At 40.4% G+C, this 23767-nt stretch overlaps 1 protein-coding gene across 1 annotated transcript in view; it reads left to right on the forward strand.

Annotated features, from left to right (window-relative positions):
- LOC138795239 (phospholipid scramblase family member 5-like) overlaps positions 1-23767 on the forward strand; it is a 34715-nt gene that overhangs the window by 7130 nt on the left and 3818 nt on the right. Inside the window, exons 2-6 of the mRNA XM_069974232.1 lie at positions 776-936; positions 3495-3537; positions 8235-8455; positions 12307-12468; positions 20349-20510. Coding sequence (XP_069830333.1) covers positions 776-936; positions 3495-3537; positions 8235-8455; positions 12307-12468; positions 20349-20510 — 749 coding nt within the window. The remainder of the gene's footprint in view (positions 1-775; positions 937-3494; positions 3538-8234; positions 8456-12306; positions 12469-20348; positions 20511-23767) is intronic.

Here is a 23767-nt window from a genome sequence, read left to right on the forward strand (position 1 = left end):
GGAGCCTCAGATTTGCATAAAACAGACTTTTTTTGCATTATATTGAGGGGGAGTCAGATGAGAGGGCTAAAATACGGCGAAAGAAAGATGTGTAAACACAGCTTTGACAGCTACATTTAAACAGTTAATAGCCAGCAAAGAGCTAGCCATCCCTTGCCGATGTCTGTCTGCCAGGTATGAAGCATGCCCAGCTCCCAAGCCTGCTCCATTTGCTCTTAAGAGGACTATGATGTACTGGCCTCTACTCGCTCACAACTGCCGCCACTGACATGTCTCTGCAGTGACAGCCTGCTCAGCCAATCACTGACTGAGACAGGACAGAACAGACAGGATTGGCTGAATCCTGCTGATCACCCACCGCCTATTACATTAGGCCATGTGAGGTCAGCAGCCACTGGTTTTAAACCTACTGAAAGACAACAATCAGTCAATGATTGGCTTCTTGGATGATCATTGTCTTTATTAAATGGGGCAATATCTACCCAATTCTGCCTGATTGGGCAGATAATCACCCCATGTGATAGGGCTGCCTGTAACGTATACTTTATTGAGGTTTACCTTTCTAATGCCATAAAGCACTCCCTGCTTCCACCTGTGTGTAATGAAATGTCCAGAGCAGAAGCAAAGCCCAAGAGCATAAATTTTCTTTTATGATTAATACACAGCTTTTCAGTAGGTTAATCCTGAGCACCTCTTTGTACAATATTTCAGTTTTCCAAGGGTATCCAATTGTATTTCAAGAAAATCTGGTTCAATTTGTTGTCTTTTTTTGTAGATAAAACTCAAGAGAATAAAGATGTTCATAATATTCTACCTGGTACTCCGCAATCACTTGATAATGAAAAGTTGGGTTCTCCACCATGGAAATCTTCTCCGAATGCAAAACCTCCAGAACCCAGGTTCTTGGTCCCACCTGGTCTAGAACATTTAAGCAAGGTAACATTTTTAATGTTTAGATACTATGTTTGATCATATGTTGCCAGTATTTTCTAAAGTTTATGGTCACACTGGTGTTGAGTGGACCTGTCAAACTGTTCAGGTTTGGCAACATTCTTCTAACCGAGTGATCTGCAGAGGTTGGCCAGAAAAGTTGGATGCGCAAGGAAAACATGCATATTTTCCAGGCGTCCCTAGGGCAGCATGTAACTTTTGCAGCCGCGGGTAATAAAACTCTGAGCATTCAGGTTCCGAGAACCTTGCAGAAGCTGAATAGTTTGACAGATCCACTCAACACCGGTTCACACCTATCTACTTTTGATACACCTGTGTATGTTGGTACAGCATTAGTTTTCATGCCTTTTCATTACCTCAAAGGTAAGGTGTATCAAATAATTATAAATTATTTAAAATCAAACACCGCGGGAAACATATACTATCACAAACACATCAGAATTCTGGCACAATTTCCTGCAAGAAATGGCATAATGCTTTACATACAATTGAAAGAGGTTGCCCAGACAGGGGATTTTTTTGCTATACAGTATGTCAGTGAAGGGGTGATTGAAAATAATAAAGTACACTTACCTCCCTGGCTCCTGCACCCCCATGAATCATAAGCTATCTACACAGCCTATGATATCACTTGAGGAAAGGGTTAATCAGTTATTTGTTACATGCTTTAAAGATAACTAAGCAAGCATGTAGGACATGCACAGCTCAATTGTGAAACTGGGTGCTAAGTTTTTAGCATATAAATAAATGCACTACTATACAAGACCAAAAAGAATATGCCATAAAAGAATCATAGCACACCCCAAAAAAAATTGTATATCAATAAAAGTACTTTATTAAAACAGGCACAGTATTACAAATGAAAAACATTTAAAAATACCAACATGGAGGTACCCGGTGTGGTACCACCCACAATGACACCCCTGTACAAGTATACCATACACCCTGTACAAATAAAGTGCTAATGCGATTTCCATAGAGCCAAATACAACTCTTCTCCTTTAATGTGGTATCATCTGCCTACATTCTAAGTCCTGTATTGTGTTGTTTGATGATAGGCTGTCATTCGGACTCTGATTATTTGTTATGAGACTGTTACATACAGTATCTGTTTGGCTTGACGCTTCTATAAGCCATCCACTTAGTTTCATATTCTCATAATTATTTACCAGTAAAAGCTTTTGTGTTCAGTTGTGGTTTTTCTATAAATAATCTACTCCACAGTCTATTGTCTGAAAAAATAAAAGGGTAGGTCCACCTTTGCAATTATTTTTTTAACGCATACATTTGTTAGGTTAGAAAGAAATAAGGGAACAATGGGAGAGAGTATGGTTGCAGGATAAGATTAAATAGTTTATATTCTTTCTTTTTTCACTGTACTGGAAGGTATAATTGACTACATTTACCAATATATTGCAAACCTGCAAAAAATAAAATGTCTACAAGGTCATTAAATAATGTAGTCCTTGGAAGGTTCAAAACTTGTAACAAAAGTGTAACATAAGATGTAAAAAATTAAAGGGGTTATTTGGGCTGAGAAAAAAATTACTGCTTTGTGTGCTTTTGAAAATCAGCTCCATTGAAGTGAATAGAACTGAATTGTAATACCACACACAAACTAAGGTCAGGTGTGGTGCTATTTTTCCAAGAAATTAGCTGTGTTTTTTTTAAATTCTTAATAACAGCTCTAAGTACACCCTTTCTGCTTTCATGGGAATTTAGGGGGTGTGTAGCATCCAAGCCAAATGCCCTTAAAGAGGACCTGTCACCCCCCGTGCCGGGGTGACATTCTCCCGACCCCCCCGTTAGAGCACCCTATACTCACCTAATCCCACCGAGTCCCGCTTCTGGAGATGGTCGGCTGACGGACATATGAGCGCCCAAAACCCGGAGAGATGAGTCCAACACCCATAGAGAATGACAGGTGAGTCCGACGCTCCGTCATTCTCTATGAGTGTTGGATTCATCTGAGGAGCGCGCGCGCCGGTCTTCGGGCGCTCATATCTCTGTCAGCCGACCATCTCCAGAAGCGGGACCCGGTGGGATTAGGTGAGTATAGGGGGCTCTAACGGGGGGTCGGGAGCCTGTCACCCCGACACGGGGGGTGACAGGTTCCCTTTAAGCAATTCAACATAAGCAAGTGTAGCTACGTTTATAAATACAGATGTTTTTACATTTTGCTCAGTTTGCTGCTTAGACAGTTTTGAATTACTTCTTGCAGTTGTGTGCATATATGTTAAATACAGTCATGAAAAAAATAAAAAAAAGAAATGTGGGGAAAAAATATAAAATAAAATAAATATAAATAAATATATATATATAAAAAAAAAATAAAAAAATATATATATGTGTGTGTGTGTGTGTGAGAAAAAATAAAGTAAATCCTAAGGGATATTGATAACATTTATCTATATAAGACCAAAAACAAACAAAAAATGGTTTTTGTCCTTTGTGGAACACATAATGCAAAGGAACATATATGATGCATTAATAAATTGGTATAAATACATTAACAGCATAACTGAATTTGGATTTTTTTTTAGATACATCACATCATTATGCACCAAGAGGTGGAGCTCTTGGGAGGTAAGTAGCATGAATGGTCTATAGCTATATATTTTTAGTGTGAATGTGTCAAAATGTTTGGGCTTGGCAACAATATCCAAACCTGAATGCTCTGCATTTGATTCCTCGTGGCTGCAGACGTTAAATGCCACCCCAAGGGAGTTTCTTGGCAGCCCTAGGGTGGCATCCAACTTCTGCAGTGAGTAAGGATTTCTACATTGCAGATATGCAAATGTGGGAATTACTTAAAATGGAACTTTCATTTATCGTACTAAAATACACTAAAACATGAATCCATTATCTGGAGCATGTTTGCTTGCTTATGATGATACAAACCACACTCTATTATACAAGCTGTAGAGTTGTTTACCAACTACATGTATATATGATATAATCAGGTGGAGTCATTACCCACTGTATCATATCTATTTCTCCCAACGTGTTTCTGCCACTGTGTGGTGGTGTAATCAGGGGAGAATATTAGAGAAATTGTTAAACAGTTATCAATCATGCTCAACAAGGGCAGTATCAGAACATGAAGTGTTCCCACCCAAAATAGGAGTTTAGATACATGAGATAAAGACAATCCCCTGTCCTACATGGAAGGAGTATAAGAGTTATATCTAGCCAGGGGTATGTGATAGTTTGTCATGCCCAGCCCAGGTGTGTATACCAGTGCTACCAGGTGGCTACTCACTGACCCCCCCCCCCGTCCACCAACAGAGCCATAGTCTGGTTGGTTTATGTCTTTGTTCAGCCTCATATTGTTACATGTAGTGGGGTCCTATGTGTTGGATGCTTCCTACAGTGGTCCTGCCGTGAAACCACCATAACACTAGTCACCTTTGTCAGGACTACTTGGTGCTTGCTTGCTTTGCCATCAGCTTTCTATAATGCGCATCTTTGTTTACTTATAATAGAAGATGCAACACTGGACTGGGCCCTGTAATGCAAGGGTCCTATAGCAGCCACATTGGCTACTTTTATTATATGTATATATTTGTCTTCTCTAGCTTGTAATATTTGTAATAGAGGTCTTATTTGGTGTCCAATAATGTGATAATGCAAAGCAATGGGATGTGTGTGTATGAAAAGATGTCAATCTCACTCAAAGAGGTGTAGTATCAACATGTCTCTGGACACCATGAGCTATAAGACTTTCAAAGTCAGTGCTGATGTCATTGTGATGTTCCCTGACGTCTATAGTCTGCATATGGCACTTCAAAGTCACACTTTTATATTAGGGCGTTTCTCATCATATGGTTCCAATTCAGTAGTTGCACCCTTCTATTGTACTTCTGAGAAGTTCCCCCATACTCAGTGTTACTATTAACACACGTCTATTGAAATACTATAGCTCTAAAATACGATCATGCAATAAATTCATAAAACCAATGACACCAAGGTAATAATCTAGAGTTCTTTACATTGTGTGTATTAGTCTCACATTATAGTCCTCTAACACAAATGTATAATGCCCCCTCCTCCCCCGCCCCCCAATCAACGCTATACTTTAAATTACTGAGCCTCACTTAGAAAGTAAAAGCCATCATGTGGCAAATATGCTTAAAATTTCTAGAGATACATTCATGATGTAAAATACATAATTGCTATATATGTACACAATTTACCCTCCCTCGCATCCATTTTCATATACAGATCTTTATAGTATTCAGAGTGGATTCAAGCTTGGCACCCCAGAGAATGTTAAATTGACTTTAAATGAGAGCACTTTGGGATCACTGTGCGTCTCTACATATCACAAAGACTTGGCACCATTTATTTAGGCATTTTTATGATATTTCACTCCTGCAATGATGCTAGTTGTATTTACAGAAAACTGCCACCAATTAACATGCAGACTTCTAGAAAGACTATGAAAGAGATAATGTACATGATGAGAGTGCGATTTTTTTTTTTTAAAGGGTATTTTGTCTTAGATTCAATTAAGACTTGTGTCTTAGTAGGAGACAAGTATTAAACAACATAGCGGAAGGACCCCACAGGAGAACAGGCCCAGCTTGTAACTGACTCCATGCAGATAATTATGCCGACGGCTATACAAACTTTGATGCCTTCAGTTTTTTTTCCCTTGAAAAAGCTTGGATATTTAATGGTTTTCTTGCTGTAATAGCGCAAAAAGCAGAGCCAGGTGTTGAGGAGGTTGGTAAAGAAAATAAAAAAATTCAAGCTTGATCGATCACTGTGGGATGCATATTTTGCATTTAATATAATATTCACTGATGGATTCTCCATGATAGAAACTGTGAAATATCCCTCAGGCTTTATGAAACTCTGTTCATCACTCACATTTGCCGTTTTTGGTTTAGCTAGTCATTTAGAATTTAAATATTGCTTAAGGAATTCAACCAATCGTACTGTGCTAAATCACAAAGCGATAGAGAAACAGCACGTTCTAAATTGTAAGGGTAAAACAATTACACTTTAGAATACATTTGAAAGTTGGAAGATTCAAGCACTGATAAATATAGTAAGAAATATTAGATAGATAAAAATATTAAATTTAAATTCAATAAAAACTTTATCCCATATTCAAAGTGAGCCATAACTCCAGCCATAAATTGTATTGCATAAGAAGATTTAGCTTCCCCTCTCATTGTGTGGTTCTATTCCCCCGTTAATCATTCAGCACTGGTCTGGTGCACTGCATTGTTACCAGCATTGTTACCAGCAGTTACTATCTCTACGTAATGTATAAAATGCTCATAGATTTAAATAGAGAAAGAAACTTCTGCTTCAAACAAAAACCTACAGTATGCTTAAAATGGCTGGTCACAATGTCACACCAAAGCCAGGAGTACAAAGCCACGCGGGGATGCAGCTGTTTATCCTGCTAATGACCTTTATGCAATACAATGTACAGCTCAGGTTTCATTTTAAAGGAGTACTCTGGAGAGTAAAATGCTATTAAATGAACTAGTGTCAAAAACATATACAGATTTGTAAACTACCTCTTTAAAAAAGAAAACATCAAGCCTCCTCTTGCTTATCAGTTGCTGTATGCCCTGCACGAAGTAGAGTTTTTTTTCTCATTGCTGTCTGTCAATGCCATGAACTGTCCAGAGCAGGAGGAAATTCTGATAGAAAACCAGAGTACCCCTTCAAGTCATCAGTTTTAATCCACTTTACCTTATTAATGACAAATAATAAAAATGACCTTGGTAGTAAAGAAGGATAAGAGGTGTAAAAAAAAACCTGTTCCTCTCTTTCCCATAATTTGGTCCCAGCAGAGAGATGCCAACTAAAACAACAGAAAAATCATGAATCATGAAAATTGCTCTATTCCAAGCGATGCAGTGGGCAGAGGCCGTGGTTCTGGGCAGGGTGACACAGCAGCACCCATTGAGGAGGGAGCAGTGGCACACCACAGACATTCACTCTCTAGCTTCCTCTCACAAATTACGGAGTCTCAGGGTACACTGCTATTGAAACCGCAGCAGTGTGAATAGGTGATCACATGGATAGCGGATAATGTGTCCAGTAACTTATCCACCACCCAGTCTTCCACGCATTTTGGATGGTTCATATGCTACCTCTGTTTTTTTGATTCCCTGTGTTCTCACTGCCATGCCGTGTCAGGCAAAATTTTAGGGTGGTTCATATGCAACCTCTGTTTTAATGGTTCACTGTGTTCTTACTGCCATGCTGCCATGCCCAGAATTTGGTGTAATGATGCGATTAGGCAGCCTCAGAGGCATACATGCATGCTGCTCCTGCTGTTTCCTGTCCATTTCCATGGTGTTTCCATCATTTTCTGAGGTTGACACGTTTTCACACAACCTTCCCTGGGCCGAGCTTAGGTCCCCTGAAAAAATGCTCCAATTTCCCAATGACTTCAATGGGGTTCGTTACTCGAAACGAGCACCCAAGTATCAGGAGATATTCATCTCGAGTAACGAGCACCCGAGCATTTTAGTACTCGGTCATCACTAGTTGTCACATATAAAGCAATCTTACTTATTTATAATCTGTGATTCCAAGTTAGATAAAGGAAGAGGGGAAACAGCCATTATTACCTCAACATTCGTGTTGAGAGAACTTTCCAAAAGTTCAGGTTCAGCAACGTTCGTCTAAACCTGAACAATCAACATTTGACTTGGGGGGGCTGGAGAAGTTGGATGACGCCCTAGGGCTACCAGAAAAACATAGATACGCTCAACACTACTTAACAGTTAATGCTTGCATTGCATGGAAGTTTTGGACACTTTTTTTTCATTCCATTGAAAAAAAGTAGGTTTAGTGATGATTGCCTTTCGAGATGATCAGACTTTTTGACCAACAGAAGAGTGTTAAAGAGATCTTTCATTCTGCCAGAACCACAAGTAGTCAAAGTGAGCTCTGTTTGCCACTGCCTGCTCCACTGGCCTTGATCAAGAAGTTTCTCTCTGTACCCTAAAGTTAACCATACACATTAGATAAAAGAAGGCTATTAGTTTAACAACTGTTGAAAAATTGATCGTCTAATGACCAATCATTTTACATATTTGTCCATTTTGTCAATAAAGTTGTTTAAACTGGCCATAATGTACATGATCAATGACATTGGGTAAATGGTGCTTAGTGCCATATCTCTGACATGGAGGAATGGGAGCAAATATACACTTTTCAATACTTTGTTCTACTCCTCTTGGTGTGTATATGTGTTTGTCTGTGTATGTCCAAATTTTTTTATACCTTCTCTGTATTTGGATATCTAGTTTTTCTTGGAACCGAGAAGAGCAACAAGTATGAAATCAAAGATAACTTTGGACAGAGACTTTATTTTGCAAGGGAGGAAAACATCTACCTCAATAAAAACCTGTGTGGACCATTGAGGCCTTTCACCATGCATATTGCTAATAACGCTGGCCGGGAAGTAATCACAGTTATTAGGCCCTTGAGGTGCATTACTTGCTGCTTTCCCTGCTACTTGCAAGAGGTTAGTGACTCTGTGTTGATCACTTGGTATTATTACTGCTTTTTTGTGATGAGTTGCACATGTTCTCTGTCTAAATGTCATAGCCAGGTTACAAATTGCTTTAATACATGGTTCATGTAAAGGAAATTTCTATATAACCATGAAACAAACTGTGGAATCTTGTCATAAACATCAATTGTATAATATAAGAATATGGCCAGTTTGGTGGGAGAGTAATAAGGACCCATATTTAAGTCTATACTACAGCCCAAAAGTCTTTGCCCACACGTAGATCTAATGAAGCAATCTAATAGGATCATTGGAGTCTTTGCCTCTGGGAACTCGTATCCCTAACACAGATGCAGAAACATTTCTATGTTGCACTTGTACTCTCCATTGTGTTTCCTGTCAGGCTTGTGCAGTCACTATTTGCTTCAGGCTTCATTGTGGCTGCTAGGGCTCCCGACCAGAGCATATACTATATGTATACACTCTGGCCGAGATCCCATTAATTTTCCACTGAAAGTATTTTTTGAATTAATAATGGCCATTGTTGCAAATTGCAACAACGGCCGTGATTAATTCAAAAGATATGTTGTGTGAACATATTGTATAAAAACACACCCTCTAAAATCTTCAGTCCAACATGTTTCAGGCCCTTAGTCATAACTAAAATTTATAAAATTTAATGTAAAAAATGAATAAAGACAACTCCATACTCTGTATCCAAAAGTGGTACAAGTAGAAAATACAACAGCAACATCTAGGCAATAATATATAAAATGTAAAAAATGTATCTAATTGCAAAAGAAGAGACAATAAAAAGAACAGTATCTGGGTCTTGAGTTAAAAAATATCAAGGTTTAAGTCAAATAGATAAAACAGTACATAAAAAAAACTGTTTAGTAATATAGGTGATAAATAACGACCATGTCGTCAAACAAGCGTCAGAGTGATCAAACAAGCATTCACCTAAATAAATGAATACAACTATCCATACAAAAACCTTACAATAACCTGTCCATTCAGTACACTTACGCTCCTTTTTAATAAATTATAACCATAAATAAATTATAGATTTTAAATTTTTCAGTAATAACTACATACACACACACTTACATACATATACCCTCTCTATCTTAGACTCTCTTTGTTCTCTCTATACCCAGCAACAGACACAGCGGGAAGTGATTGAGGCTGTCAGAGTAGTCCTACGTGACCATTCTTGTCACCTGCCAGTCTAAGAAGTACTTGTGATTGTTGATGTACCACCAACACTTTCATACCTAGAATAATAAATTGGAAGGTTGGTCATAGTGACTGTGAAAGGAGTATTGTATAGGTTTATTTATTCCCTCATTTATTTTAAATGCACCTGTCAAATCTGTTATATCACCAGCTGTGACTTCTCTATTATTACCGCATATATGGATCCACCACTTCATTCAAGTCTATAAACCCGTCAACCAAATTAGTTCCTTGTTGGTGATATGCAAATTAGGTATGTACGTATTTGGATAGTACCATAGATAAGAGTACATTCAGCTCACCTACCGATGATCCACGAGAGGCACCAAAAAGGGATTGAGACACTTCGGACTGCTGTTTCAGAACAAAGAGTCTAGAGCCTATTAAAAATCACTAATCTTTTTTATTTTTCTACATACAATACAACAGATATACAACTAAAAAAAACAGATCTGACCAAATTCCGCTGCTTTTAGATAGATAACACACCTACTACCAATGTTGTGTTGAAATGATAAGAGCACCAACATAACAGTGATACTACTCTATAAAAAGCCTTTTTATTGTGTTTTCTACGTCCTGGCTGAGCTGTTACTCAGAACTACATTTCTCATAAAGCATTGCCACCCTTCAGCTCTTCATCGCAGCTCTTCCACCTCCCCTACTGCCCTCCCACAGCAGTCTTTTCAGTTCTCTCCCAAAGCAGTTGCGCAACCATTAATTTTAATGTAGACTATTGCACAGTGAGGTTGCAGCACCGACTGCATTTTCCCCTTGTCTGTTCTTTCTGTACCATCATTCACAAGGCATTATGTAGTAAACACACCTCACTCTCCCTCCATGTCTCAATGAAGATAAATATGCATATGTGTATGTGACAGGGAGATGGTGATGCAGGCTGTACAGACAAGATCCAGCCAGACCCCCCCCCCCCCACCCCACACTTCAGTGTATGCTCTGCATGTTTGGTGTGGAGACATTCTCCAGTCCTGCTGTGGTACAGCTTTACCAGATGCAGTGAGTTTATAAGCCTCAGTGTGCTCTGAACACATTGCACATAGTTGCTACTGGATGTAGAATTAATGTACAGCAGTGCATGTTGTTTCTTTGTTATTCTTTTACCTTCCTGCCCCTGATGACATCTCGGACAATAGTGACGTGTAGGGCGAGGTTATGAGACGAGGACCGTGTATGACTTGCACTGACAAAATGTGATGACAGTTGGTGGCAATACCGACCTTTGATGGTTTTGTTGGCATCTTAAAGTATATGTTAACATTTCGGGAGCTCACGCTCGAACAGTTAACTCTTGCTAAATGCCCTCAAGTATTTTTCTGGACATATTGCAAGGGTTATGTATACTTCATATTAGGGTTGGTGTACACTAGGTGATTGCCATTGTAGATTGCCCCCTCAACACACATAGGGGGACAATTTAACAGAAAAAAAAGCCCGGTGACATTATCCAATGGATTCACCAGGCTCCCTTACCTATAGTCTATGAGACTGGCATGGCTCCCTGTCTTTAAGAGTTTTTGCTGACTATCTCTAAAACAGTCTATGTGCTCGTCGGCTGTTTTGATCTTTTGTGCGGCCAAAAAGATAATTGTTATTGGTTGCACAGCTCCCTGTTTAAACAGATTTTCAAGTTTCCCAGAGATGTCAGCCATGTCTATTCCCAGGCACCAGCCCAGCCTGAAGCACTGGGGGTGGGCAGCCAGCCCCCAGTGTGACGTTCTGCCCTCTCCTCTGTGACGCGGCTCAATTAGAATCAATGGGGGCTTTTCGACACCCTGAGGGCGGGCAGGCCGCCTCCAGTGTTTCAGGCCGGGTTGGTGCTGGGGAATAAACCAGTGCTGTGCGCGGGAACTAGGCCGCAGTTCAAAAAAAGGACCATCGCACCAGTATCCCTAGTTTATTGATGTAGAAATCTTAAAGCAATGTACATTTGCTTTAGGACAATTGTCCTTCTATGGGCCAACATCAGGATTCAAAGCTCAGGTGCTGACACAGTCTTTGACAGTCTTTCTACAGTTTCACTTCAGCTACTTATTTTACTTGCTACTTATTTTACAATGGAAATTTCCCATTTAACTTTTATTTTTTTAACTACTGCACATGGTCTTAAAGTTTCTTTTTACTATTTAAATAAACATTTGTATTATCCCTTGTTATTTGTTCAAATGAACATAAGGAATATAAAAGTAGACCGCCAATTTACCGCCTGTAATATTTATTTATGTATCTAGTTTGACGAATGAAATGAAAGAGTTCTGGAAATAAGTAAATATATGTATGCACTGTATACATCAGCACGTACACATCTACTTAGTTCTTTTCATTCATTCAGGTGCATGGAGCTTTAAGTAATACATTTTTGTGCACAATTAAACACTTTACTACATTTGTGATGGTTTTTGACACACAGAGGGGAAATTACAGCTTTCTTTGTTTTATAATGGACATATTGCTGAGGACAGATATTGCTGAACGGTTTGCTTTGACAATCAGTTCTAAGTGACAGCCCCCCGGTAACGTCAAGGGTATTGAAAGTTACTGTTCTATATGAATTTCATTTTGCACATCATTTTGCACTATGGCTAATTGAACTTTTTACTTTTTAGCTGGAAGTACAAGCTCCTCCGGGGACAACTGTTGGTTTTATTGTCCAGAAATGGGATCCTCTTGTGCCAAAGTTCACAATTCAAAATGAGAGTAAAGAAGATGTATTGAAGATTGTTGGTCCATATTTAACATTTCGTTGCTTAGGTGATGTCATTTTTGAGGTATGATTCCCTTAATCTTAAGTTTTATATTATTTTGTGAATAACATTGACTGGATTCATTACACATACATGTTTCTCTTAGCTCCACTGCTACTTTGTGCTTACATTGGCCTCCTTGACTCTTTACAAGGGTTGTCAAATTAGTCTAACAAATTAGTTCAATTAGATCAATGTTGCCAAGAGAATTTTCCACTCTAGAAAATTCAACACAACTTATATACAACAATAATGCAAAAACTTAAAAAGAGCCATGAGCCAATATCTACCTGGAAAAATAGTGGTGAACTCTAATGAGGCAGAGTGGCTTTGAAGCCACTTATGCAACAAAGCCCAAATGGTTACATCTACTTTTGTGTTTACATAGTTATGCCTTGACCAAATGAAAGCCATTGAAGGGACAATATGTAGACAACCACAGATCTTTCAAACACCAGCATGTCCTAATATACAGAAGATCAGCCCCTTTAACTTGATTTCCATGAAAAGTATGGCTTTTGAGTATCTCTCAACAGAAAATGTGATTTTCTAAGTCATTGAGTTACTCACAATCTTGCTAAAATGTGATTCAGAATTAGAGAAATATGCCTGTTCTTCACTGTTAGGGACCTTCCTGGTCACATTCCCAGATCACAGTCCCCAGACTATTGGTAGGTGCACTGAGGAAACTGATGAAACAGAGTAAAGGATCGTAACTAGAAAAGTCATCAGGATAGGATCAGCTATATAATTGGAGAATAGGCGAGGGATCAGAACCAGGAATAGTACAACATGTACCAGGCAACATATCCAAAAAGTTAGAGAGAAATGATATCTAGTATGAAGACACAGTAAGGGTCAGAGTCAAGTATAGCAAGGCTGTGCCTCAATCGGTAGGTGAGGTGGTGGAACCAGAGCCCCTTTGAGCCCCTTTAATGGTAATCATTTTCAGCCAACATTGGAGGAGACCGTTACACCAAATGACAAACAGGCTGGGCCTACCAGCAGGTGGCATTGCTGGAGCAGGGGGAAAGTAACACCTTCTCTATGCACATGTGTTTTTAAACAAGCAAAGTACATCTGTGCAGCCATAATTTTACCTTAAAAACCACCTAACCTTCTTCTACTGATGTACAATTTTATCTATGTCCAGAATGGCATATCACATAATGACCACATAACCTCCTTCATTAACAATACAAAGATTTTCTTTATGCAGAATAAATGTCAAAACTCAGGTGTGTGGACTTTTATATAGCATTTATAGGATCATCATGATAAAGCTAGGGACCAGTGGAAACATCATTTTTTGCCCATAGATGATAAAGATAACTGCAGTGTCAAATGGATGATTGTAGCTCTGTCACTATAAGTTAACCTTTCCACCATGTTCCTGTTAATAACCACTTCCAGTGCAATCATATATTTTATTATCCACAATAAAATGCAATGACCAGATTAGAATACACTCTGTGGGCTGCATGCACCATAGTGAGAATATTAATGTTATTCTACCCATTACCTTGTATTTCTTCGTTTGAGTCCAAGAGTATTAACTGGTTTATGGTTCACTGTAGTATTGTGTCTGAAAGAAATAATAGGGATGTAAAATGTAAAGCAAACAACAGCATGGGTCCAATGCATTTGTTGTCTGTGATACTATTTTATTGGATTGAACCCCTCATTGTCTGATTTTAGCCTAAAGCAAATCACTTATTTCCACTGTCTGTAGAGGGGTCCGGTATAATACATGTCATCTTAACTCTTTATAACCTTAAGTCATACTGATAGGGGATATATTTTACATTTCCAAATTAACAATGGGAAATCAGGAGTTTCACCTTTCTAGCTTATGTCCACTTGGACCCTGTTGCAGCTGCTAATTCGCTGGGCGACCCATGTCATTAAAGGTGTTGCACCATCTACCAAAAATTCAACTTGGCACTGCTTTGTTCCTGCTTACTTCCTGTTTGGCCCGGGGGGGGGGGGGGGAGGGGGTCGAGGACAGGGAACAGTGGTGCTGAGCCCTGGAGACATGTATAAGCTCAGCAGGAGATGGAGTAAATTTATACAGTTTACCAAACCTTAGGATCCCAGAGTGTGTCACAGCCCGGCCATCGCTCTCAGACCTAGGGAACCCAGGCAACCACTGAAAACACTACAGCAAAAGAAAGTAAAAAAGAAAAGGAAGCATTTTGGTAAAGTTAGGGAAGCCGTTATATATCTCCTCCCTGCCAGATCCACTCCTGGCTTTGGCTTAAAAACTGCAGTGGCAAAAAACAATGGTTCTGATGGTTCCGACCACTTTTGCCCATTTCCCTTGTTTCCCTTTAATTGTTTCCTGGTCTATTTATTGAAAATGTTTACACCTTCAGCAATATGGTGATATTATACTCAACTAGAATTGAAATAAAAAAAGAATGGAATAAGTCCCACTTACACTCATACTCCTATTCAGTTCATTGGATGGAACATTCAATTTGTAGATAAAAATAAAATGTGCCGTCAACTGCATCAAAGGCGTGTAACATGCATGACTATGGCTCATCTGAAGCATTATTGTAATAGGTGAGGGAGTTAGTTCTATTTGAGCTGATAAGTTAAGATTTGTCCAAGACTGGATTTTTGGGATTCATTTTGGGATGAGGTACAGTATGTAGCAGCGCTGGGATTCTGTCAAAGGCAGGAGTCCCTGTTAATGTACACAGAGGAGCGAATGTGTGGCATTCGTTATCTAGAAAAGTAGAGACTCCTGAGAGAAATCCGTGCTTTTGTACATTTTTGTTTCTGTGGCCACAGAGAGTATATAGAAGAGCACGGACTCCTACGGACTCTTACGTTAAATCCAATGGCTAATTCGAGGATATCCTCCCTAAACAAATTTCACAAATTTCTACATTTTGTGAAAGTCGTCAAATAACCCATCCTTATATTTTCAGATCCTGGATATAAATATATAAAATCTCCAGTGGTCCATAATGTACAGACGCTCAGCTTGGATAAATCACCCTACAATGTCTTCCTTTTTTACCTATTTGAACAATAGGGTTCTGTACCTGTTATATTACTATACCTACATATTTCTATATGTTGAGTGCAATGATACATTGGTCATTGCATGCAGATGTGTTTTCACCCACATGCTATGATTGAGATGCGGTACCCAATCCTCAAAGTTATACTTTCAAGACGACAGAGAAGTGGAAATGAAGCGCTGGGAGTAAGGAAAAGTATTTATTTTACTCCCTTAGGACCCTGTTACACAGAGTGATAATCGGTCGAATCGGCTCAATTCAGCCATTTATCGCATTGGGTAATAGAGACAACGATCCGCTGATGAAACGTTCATCAGCTGATTGTTGCTTTAAGCTCAGACGTAAATAGCTATGTGTAATAGCGATGCACAGCAGATGATTAAAAAAAAAAGTTTACATCACCTGTCCACATTCTCTGTCTTTTTCTGCACTCTGCGGTGGTCCCAGTCAGTGATTGGCTGAGTGGCCTGTCAGCTAAGATAGGTTACTCTGAAGCTGCAGTGCATTGGACCAGGGAGGAAGAAAATTGCAGGAGAAGACCAGGAACGTGGACAGGTAATGTAAACTGTTTGGACAAGGGCTGCACAGACATCACTAATGATGTCTGTGCAGCCCTTGCTAAATGATTATCGGGCCGTGTAAACGAGCATTGATCTAGCAGATCGGAGCTTGTCTGCAGTATTTTTCGGGCTGCCATCGGCCCGTGTAATAGGAAACTTGATATATCCTTGAAAAAGTCTATACTGTGAATATACAGCTTCTTTTTGTTTTTATTTGAAATGTATATATCCATTCTGATAATGGCAAGAAATAATTATATTTTTAAAAACTAAACCATTTAATCTTTTTTATTGCTGTCAAAGTCTAACATATGAACATGACACATTATGTCATCATCTTCAATAGAGGAAAATAAACAGAATCCTCATCATCTGCTCATTGCCTCAATTTACACCCAGCTAATAGTTCCTATACATTTGTCATTGACACACAGGACTTTTCTTCAGCCCTTCATATATATTCGCCAGCTTGTGATATTGCTTCTAATTATCGCATTGGGTCTTTGTTTCTGAAGTTCTTTTTGTTGGCACCGAAACCAGCATGTGTTGCAGGTGTAGTGAGAAAATCTGAGACTAAAAGCAGCCTACGAGGCAAAGACGTCTGCTTTGAGCTTTGAAGATTTTACTAAAAAACACATTAAATATTCCCTTTCTCTGAGATTACGATATGATGAGCTCAGTGCTGCCAGTAATGTGTTACCTTTATGAAGGTTTTGGTATCCTGCCACATGATATAAGAGTGAAGGCTTTATTGTGCTGTGTGTGGTGCACTCTGAGAAAAATCACAACAGCATTTTAACTGAACAGAAATGTACGAATAAAGAACATTCCTGACCTAAAACTTTGTTACTGAAAAACAAACCTACACCTGACTGCTGTATTCAAAGGCTTATCCGGTGTATGGCTCACACAGCATTATGTACATGCCAAGGATATCTACAGTGCATCAAACATAGTGTCATCGTATTAGTCGTTTACCTTCAATGGAGATGTTATTTATGTATTTATTGATTGATTGATTTGTTTTATTTATTGATTGATTATGGTTTGTGTAGCACCATCATATTCCACAGTGGTGTACACAGACTGTAGTTGCTTATATTAGTCCTTGTCCCCCTTACAATGTAATTTCCTTATGTTAGGGTATGTTCACACACACACTGCAGATTTAGGGTTGCAAATTTGGTGCTGTGAATTTGATGTTGCGGATTTAATCAATATAAATAAATAGAAATATGCAGATTCCAATCTGATGCATAAAATACACATTAAAATCTGCAGTGAATTACGTGTATGTAAACGTTCCTTTACACACCTACTCACTTCATAAGAATTTTGTGATTATTGTGATTTTAACATGGTTTCGCCATGCTTTAAAACGTCTCTGTACCCACAATCTGACCCCCCCCCCCCCCCTTGTACCGTCAGATAGCTGCTTTTATTCCAAGGTAATTAATAGGAAAAATCCTGCCTGGGGCATCCCTAATGGTGAGAAAGGTGGGGGAGGAGGGACAGAGGGGTTTTGCAATTCTAGGGCATAGGTACCTTAGGCCACTGCAATTTTACACAGGGCTGCAAGTTTAAAAGTTGTTTTTAGGACAATAACTGCATCACCTGCCGAACGGACCCCAGGACAGATCTTGGAGTAAAAGCAGATATCTGATGGTACAAGCTGTTTGGGGGGTCAGATTGTGGGTACAGAGTCGCTCTAAACCCCTACGGAATGACTTTTTAATCATGTTCCTCAAGTTAGTTCAATTACAACGATATGTAACTTGTATAACTTTTATTTTATGTGATGGCTTTTAAAAAATTAAAAGCCCCCTCTGAACTGATGCGTTACCAGGTGCTATATGTAGTCCGGGACCGCGGCTATTAACGGGCACGGTCCGATCACTGTGCCCGCTAAATAAGTATTTAAATGCAGCTGTCAAAGTTGACAGCTGCATCTAAATGCTTGCTGTCACCCTTCCCCGGTGGTCTAGTGTGGGGATCGCCCCCCACTTACGACACAATCGCGAGGGGCGATCCCCCATCTGCTCCAAGCCGGGGTCTGCGCCGTAATGGTGCTGATCCCGGTTTGCCATTCTATTGCTTTCTATACTGCATAGATCTCAATGAGAGATCAGAGCAGTCATACTAGAAGTCCCCCAGAGGGACTTCTAGTATGCGTGTAAAAAAAAAAAATATTATCAATAAAAAATCCCCTCCCCTAATAAAAGTGAGAATCACCCCCCTCTCCCCATTTTATAAATATAAATAAATAAATAAACATGTTTGGTAACACCACGTGTGTAATCAACTGAACTAATAAATTAGCACATTCCCGATCTTGCACAGTAAAAGGCGTAATCGCAAAAAATTTCCAAAGTGCAAAATTGCCCATTTTTGGTCGCATCAAATCTAGAAAAATTGTAATAAAAAGCAATCAAAAAGTCACATATGCCCAATCAAGGTACTGATAGAAAGTACAGATCATGGCGCAAAAATGACACTCACACTGTGTCCCCTAAGGGTTAAGGAAAGCCCCTTTAGTTTTGCTATACACACAGTAATATCACAGTTTACACTGTGTAAAAAAAAAAAAGGCATCAGCTTTTCTTTTTAAAAAAATGTTCCATTTTTACCAAATTATACTGTATCGGCCTTTTTGTTTTGAATAAAGCCGCGGGTACGGCACATAAGTACCCCCTTGCAATTCCCGCATCAACCCCTTTGTTTTGAATAGAGACGTGGGTACGGCATGTAAGTGAGAAATGACAGGGGTATGGCATGTGACCTGCGGCTCTATTCATTCCAAGGATCTGTTGGAAAGAGCCGAGTGCTGTACTCCGGCGCCTCCAAAGAGAATGAATGTTGCCCCCGGGAGAGCCGAGTACTGCACTGTATGTACAGTATATCCTGATGATCTCAGGAAGAAGTTACCTCGAAAGGCATTATATTGAAGGACTAATAAATATATCTACAATGACAGAAAGAGATGGTTTTTTGTTTATACAGTATGTGGAATACAGCACTCAGCTCTTTCCAAAGGCTCCAAGGGAATGAATAGAGCCGTAGGTCACATGCCATACCTGCGGTTTTATTCAAAACAAAGGAGCCCTGGGCCGTTACAGAGATCGCCGGTGGGTACGGAGGTCGGACCCCCCCAATCTTACCCCTTTAATGGGGGAATGCCTTCAGCATCCTTATCTCTTGGCCAGATGCAAGAGTGACTACTAAGAGCATCTCTTGCTCTAGAGGACCTATTTTGTCCTGCATTTTTACAGACAGCCCATTCAATTTATGGCACATTGTGTAATTATTTATTTGTCTAGCAGAGACCCTGCAGAAGGTTAGACCCTCAGATTACAGCTTAATGCTAAAGTTGCCAGCAGAGGGACACTTTCTGATCTGTTAATTCCAATTAGGTCTGTTTAACACATAGGCAGTGATAGATTTTAGTAGGGGCAGTCTGGGTTGAGCATGGCTTCCCAAGGTGCCCAATTTACATGTCTGCTACTCAGGGCCTGGAAGAGATGCTGCAGAGCCTCAACTGCAGATATGCTTCTGAAAGATAACTCAAAAGGACCAGAATAACCTGTGCAGATCTATTGTGGTACTTTCAGATATGTTGATGGATATTTTTCATGATAGGGTGGGGCAAGACAGGTCAAATGGGGCTAGGGGCATTAAAGTGATATCTCCACCAAAGAGCTTTTTTATGCTAGCCAACCCAGGCCACCCAGACCCCTACCTATTCTGAGAATGCGAACACAAATGTCCCACAATGAATGGAAAGCTCTCCTTTTCAAGATCCAGGTCCAGGTAGTCAGACCCCCAGCATTTAGTTTGTTATAAAACCCAGATGGAAATACCCCTTTAATAAATCAGTAGAGCATTGGTCACTGACTGACTGAGCCAGAACAGCGTAGCAGCCAGTGATTGGCTGAGAGGGCTGTCACTCTTGTCTCAGTCAGGAAATGGAGGCAGCTGTAATCAGCAGGAGACACTGGGGGAGCGGGGACAGGTAAGTATTGAAAAGTGAACTTGCTTAACTGCACTAAAACACCTGCAATTTTTTAGATTTTTAGTGCAATTTGGTATTTGGTTCGGACGAAATCTGCGGAATTAAACTTTCAAACAAAGTTCGCTCATGATTTCATCCACCGCTATATATTTCTTTGTTTTCAGTGTAGACAGGTCTGTTGTAGTTTCGGGTACACAACAAACAAAAACTCTCCAGAGTAGCCTTGCCCCGGTCAGGAGGCTGAAGTATGTAATGTCTCATTACAATATCTTTATCTGCTTTCTGTTTAATATTTTGTAGGTGAAAACATTGAATGAAAACCTAATCATTGGGAAGATTTCCAAATACTGGTCTGGATTTGTAAATGATGTGTTCACTAATGCTGATAACTTTGGAATAGAATTTCCAGCAGACCTTGACGTGAAGCTGAAAGCTGCGTTGATTGGCACCTGCTTTCTTATAGTAAGTACAGTAAATGCGTCTGTTATACTTTGCAGAGCTGGATAATTAGCCGGGCTCCCATGGATATCTGTATTTAATTAAGCCTTCTGATCATGCTTTCTGAGTAATTCTTACAGTATCCCAGATGACTGAGAGGGAGGGAAAGTCTAGGGGGTGGAAAAGCATTACTTTATCCACGGTGGCACAGTGCTAAGCATTGTTCCCTTGCAGTGCCAGAGCTTTTGATTCAAATTTACACAGATTGCTATGTACATGAACCCTGTATATTCTCCTAATGTTTGCAGGGGTTTCCATCAAGGGTTCTACTTTCCTCCCTCCATTCAAACTCATACTGGTAGGTTAATTGGCTTCTAACTAGTTAAGTGGGTGCCTGTTGCTGAGAATTATGATGCCTGAGACCAGTGTGAATAAACATTTTCTGCAAAGTGTAATACAAAATAGTAAAAATATTACATCATTTATACATGTACTGCTAGAGATCAAACACATCTGATAGCGCCGCCACATTCCATAGCCAAGTCCAGATGTAATCAGAATGATTTCGATTTATATTTCTGACTCATGCAGATGCCTGTCTGGGAATATATTTAGCATATTAATATAACACAGTCCCACACAAAGGCTATGTTCACACACTGTTGAAATGACAGTCAATTTTATTGGGCAGCTGTCATTTAAAGGGGTATTCCGGGAAAAAGATATAATTTATCTATGGAAAGGGTAAAGAAATATACTTACCTATCGTTAATAGCCCACTCTGGGAAATCGCCGGTCCAGTCACATGATCCACCTTTTCTTGCTTCCTGTGACGTCCCGCATCTTCTCTTCTATCTGTGTGCGGTGATATGTCTCAAGGGATTTGGATGCATGCGCAGTGTGATCCAATTAGGTTCACACCATTCATGAGCTGGTCTGACTAAGTACGGTGGGATCGCCATACCTGTACCGCACCCTCGCCCGGCTCTAATTCTTCTCATTGTCAGCACTGAACCCTGACTGGCTGGCTAGCCACACAACTATTTACAATTTAGGCTGCGCCATAAGGATACACCCCCTTGCCATGTGAGGTACAGGTGTCTGGTGCCGCAGGCAGTTGAGGGGAAGTGTACGGCTCATGTGTCTTTCACTTCCTCGGATCCATGAGTGCCTCTCCTCCTCTTAGAGTCAACCCTTACTCCTCCTTCCCCTGTTTCTCTCCATATGCCTGGTTGGGAGCTTGGAGCCTTCTATGGAATGAGAACAGGGCGATAGATATATCAGCTCCAGAGCAGTGACAGGCAGGGGCTCTGACCCCAGGAAGAACCACACACGACACTGTATCACATAATGAGCGTGTGCTATGTATATGTGTAAAGACACATGTACACATGCATATGTAGTGTCCCAGAGCACAATTCCTGCGGCTGGGTTTAGGATGGCACCTCTCCACAATTGTTTTATTATATATTTCATGATTTATTAGGACCCCTGGATACCTCTAGGAACCGAAAGTTTTGGCCTAAGGCACGACCTAGTAACCTTTAGGGCAGCTTCACACACACCGTATTGCAGCGGATTTTCTGCTGCGGATCTGCTGCGGATTTCATCTAAATAGCTGAACACAGCATCAAATCTGCACCATCAAATCTGCTGCGGATCTGCTGCAGATCCAGTGTGTGTAAACGCACCCTAAAGCAAAAAGCTCCCTAGCTGACAGGGAGGGAAACAGACGCAAGCACCATTGGGGGAGAGGTCCACAGGATCACAGTGCCCACCAGCGTCCCACACGTACTGACAGACCAGGATCTCAGGCAGATCATCTCTCCACACACCACCAGACTCTCCACAAGCACAGTAACTCAGTCAAGGCCGCCAGTGTTAACAGCTGTATGCTACAGGACTGTAACAACACCTGCAATTCTTCAGTAAAAGTTATTGTTACACTGCCTGCCTCCTTGTCTCCCTGTTGTCCTGGTCTACCTGCACCACAACACCATCAAGGGCCATATTACTGGACAGCAGTATTTGGGGTTGGCCCTGGGGGAACTACTGGTCCACACCACTGACCACCTTACACACAGGTGCAGCCCCCCCTACAAAAACCTCTGCAGTAGCCCACAGAAGAGAGGGAGAATACAGGGAAGGGCCAGAGAGTAACCTGTACCTGTGGAAGCCCTCGTGCCCACCTGAGACTGTGACAAGTCAGTGCCTAAGGCTGCGGTGCACCACAAGACCCAGCCATCCTGCAGGTACAGCACCCTCTCACTCTGCAGCCCTCAGTGCATGCCTTAACTCAGGAGCTCAGCGTTACACAGGAGAGGCCTAGCCACCCACAGGCCTAAAACTACTACCACTATCATCCTCTCCTCATCCCCTCACTCTCTTCCACACCCCAGCTCGCTGCACATACACATCATGTCGAAAAATCTTTTCTGTGTTAGTCACACTAACACATTATAATGTGCAGAAAAGAACTAGGTATATATATATATATATATATATATATATATACATATAAGAAATCTGTCTGCACAGGCATACAGGCTGTACAAGATGAATTCAGAGTCTCTGCACTTTCGACCATGTACATGTATCTCATAGAAAGACCCAATGAAGGGCGAAAGACATTTATCATGTCATTGTTTATCTGATCCCACAAAGTAACCTATGCTTCTATAGAGATACATATATGATTCAACCCATTAATTGGGATGTGAAAAGATGAGTGTCAAGCTCCAGACTTAGTTCCCTTGCAATGCTTTATTGAAGTAAAAACCGACACCTAATAGTCCAAAGACCTTCTTTGGACTATGAGGTCTTTGGACTATGAGGTGTCGGTTTTTACTTCAATAAAGCATTGCAAGGGAACTAAGTCTATCCATCCTTTATCATATTCCATCCACTATCCACATGATTCAATGTTTGGTTATCACCAAACACTAATTGCACAACCAGTGTCATATACATAAATAGTGAGTATTTAGAGCTAGTAATTTTCCCCTGATGAAGATAGAACCCATGGGGATCATATCTCTATCCAGCCAGTGTCGGACTGGATCCTCCGATGGGCCCCTTCCCCACTCCCACTGACCGTCCAGCAGCTGGGGCCCCCAGACAGACATAGTGTGATGCTGCCTGTCCTCAGTGGGCCCCAGTGTCCGATGTGCAGGAGGACAGAAACAGAATTTTTATATAGAGCAGTGTGTATAGCTGAGTGTGAGTGCAGGCACATTATAGCAGCAGTGTGTATAGCTGAGTGTAAGTGCAGGCAAATTATA

The sequence above is a fragment of the Dendropsophus ebraccatus genome, chromosome 6, assembly GCF_027789765.1.
Source record: "Dendropsophus ebraccatus isolate aDenEbr1 chromosome 6, aDenEbr1.pat, whole genome shotgun sequence".
NCBI lineage: Eukaryota > Metazoa > Chordata > Amphibia > Anura > Hylidae > Dendropsophus > Dendropsophus ebraccatus.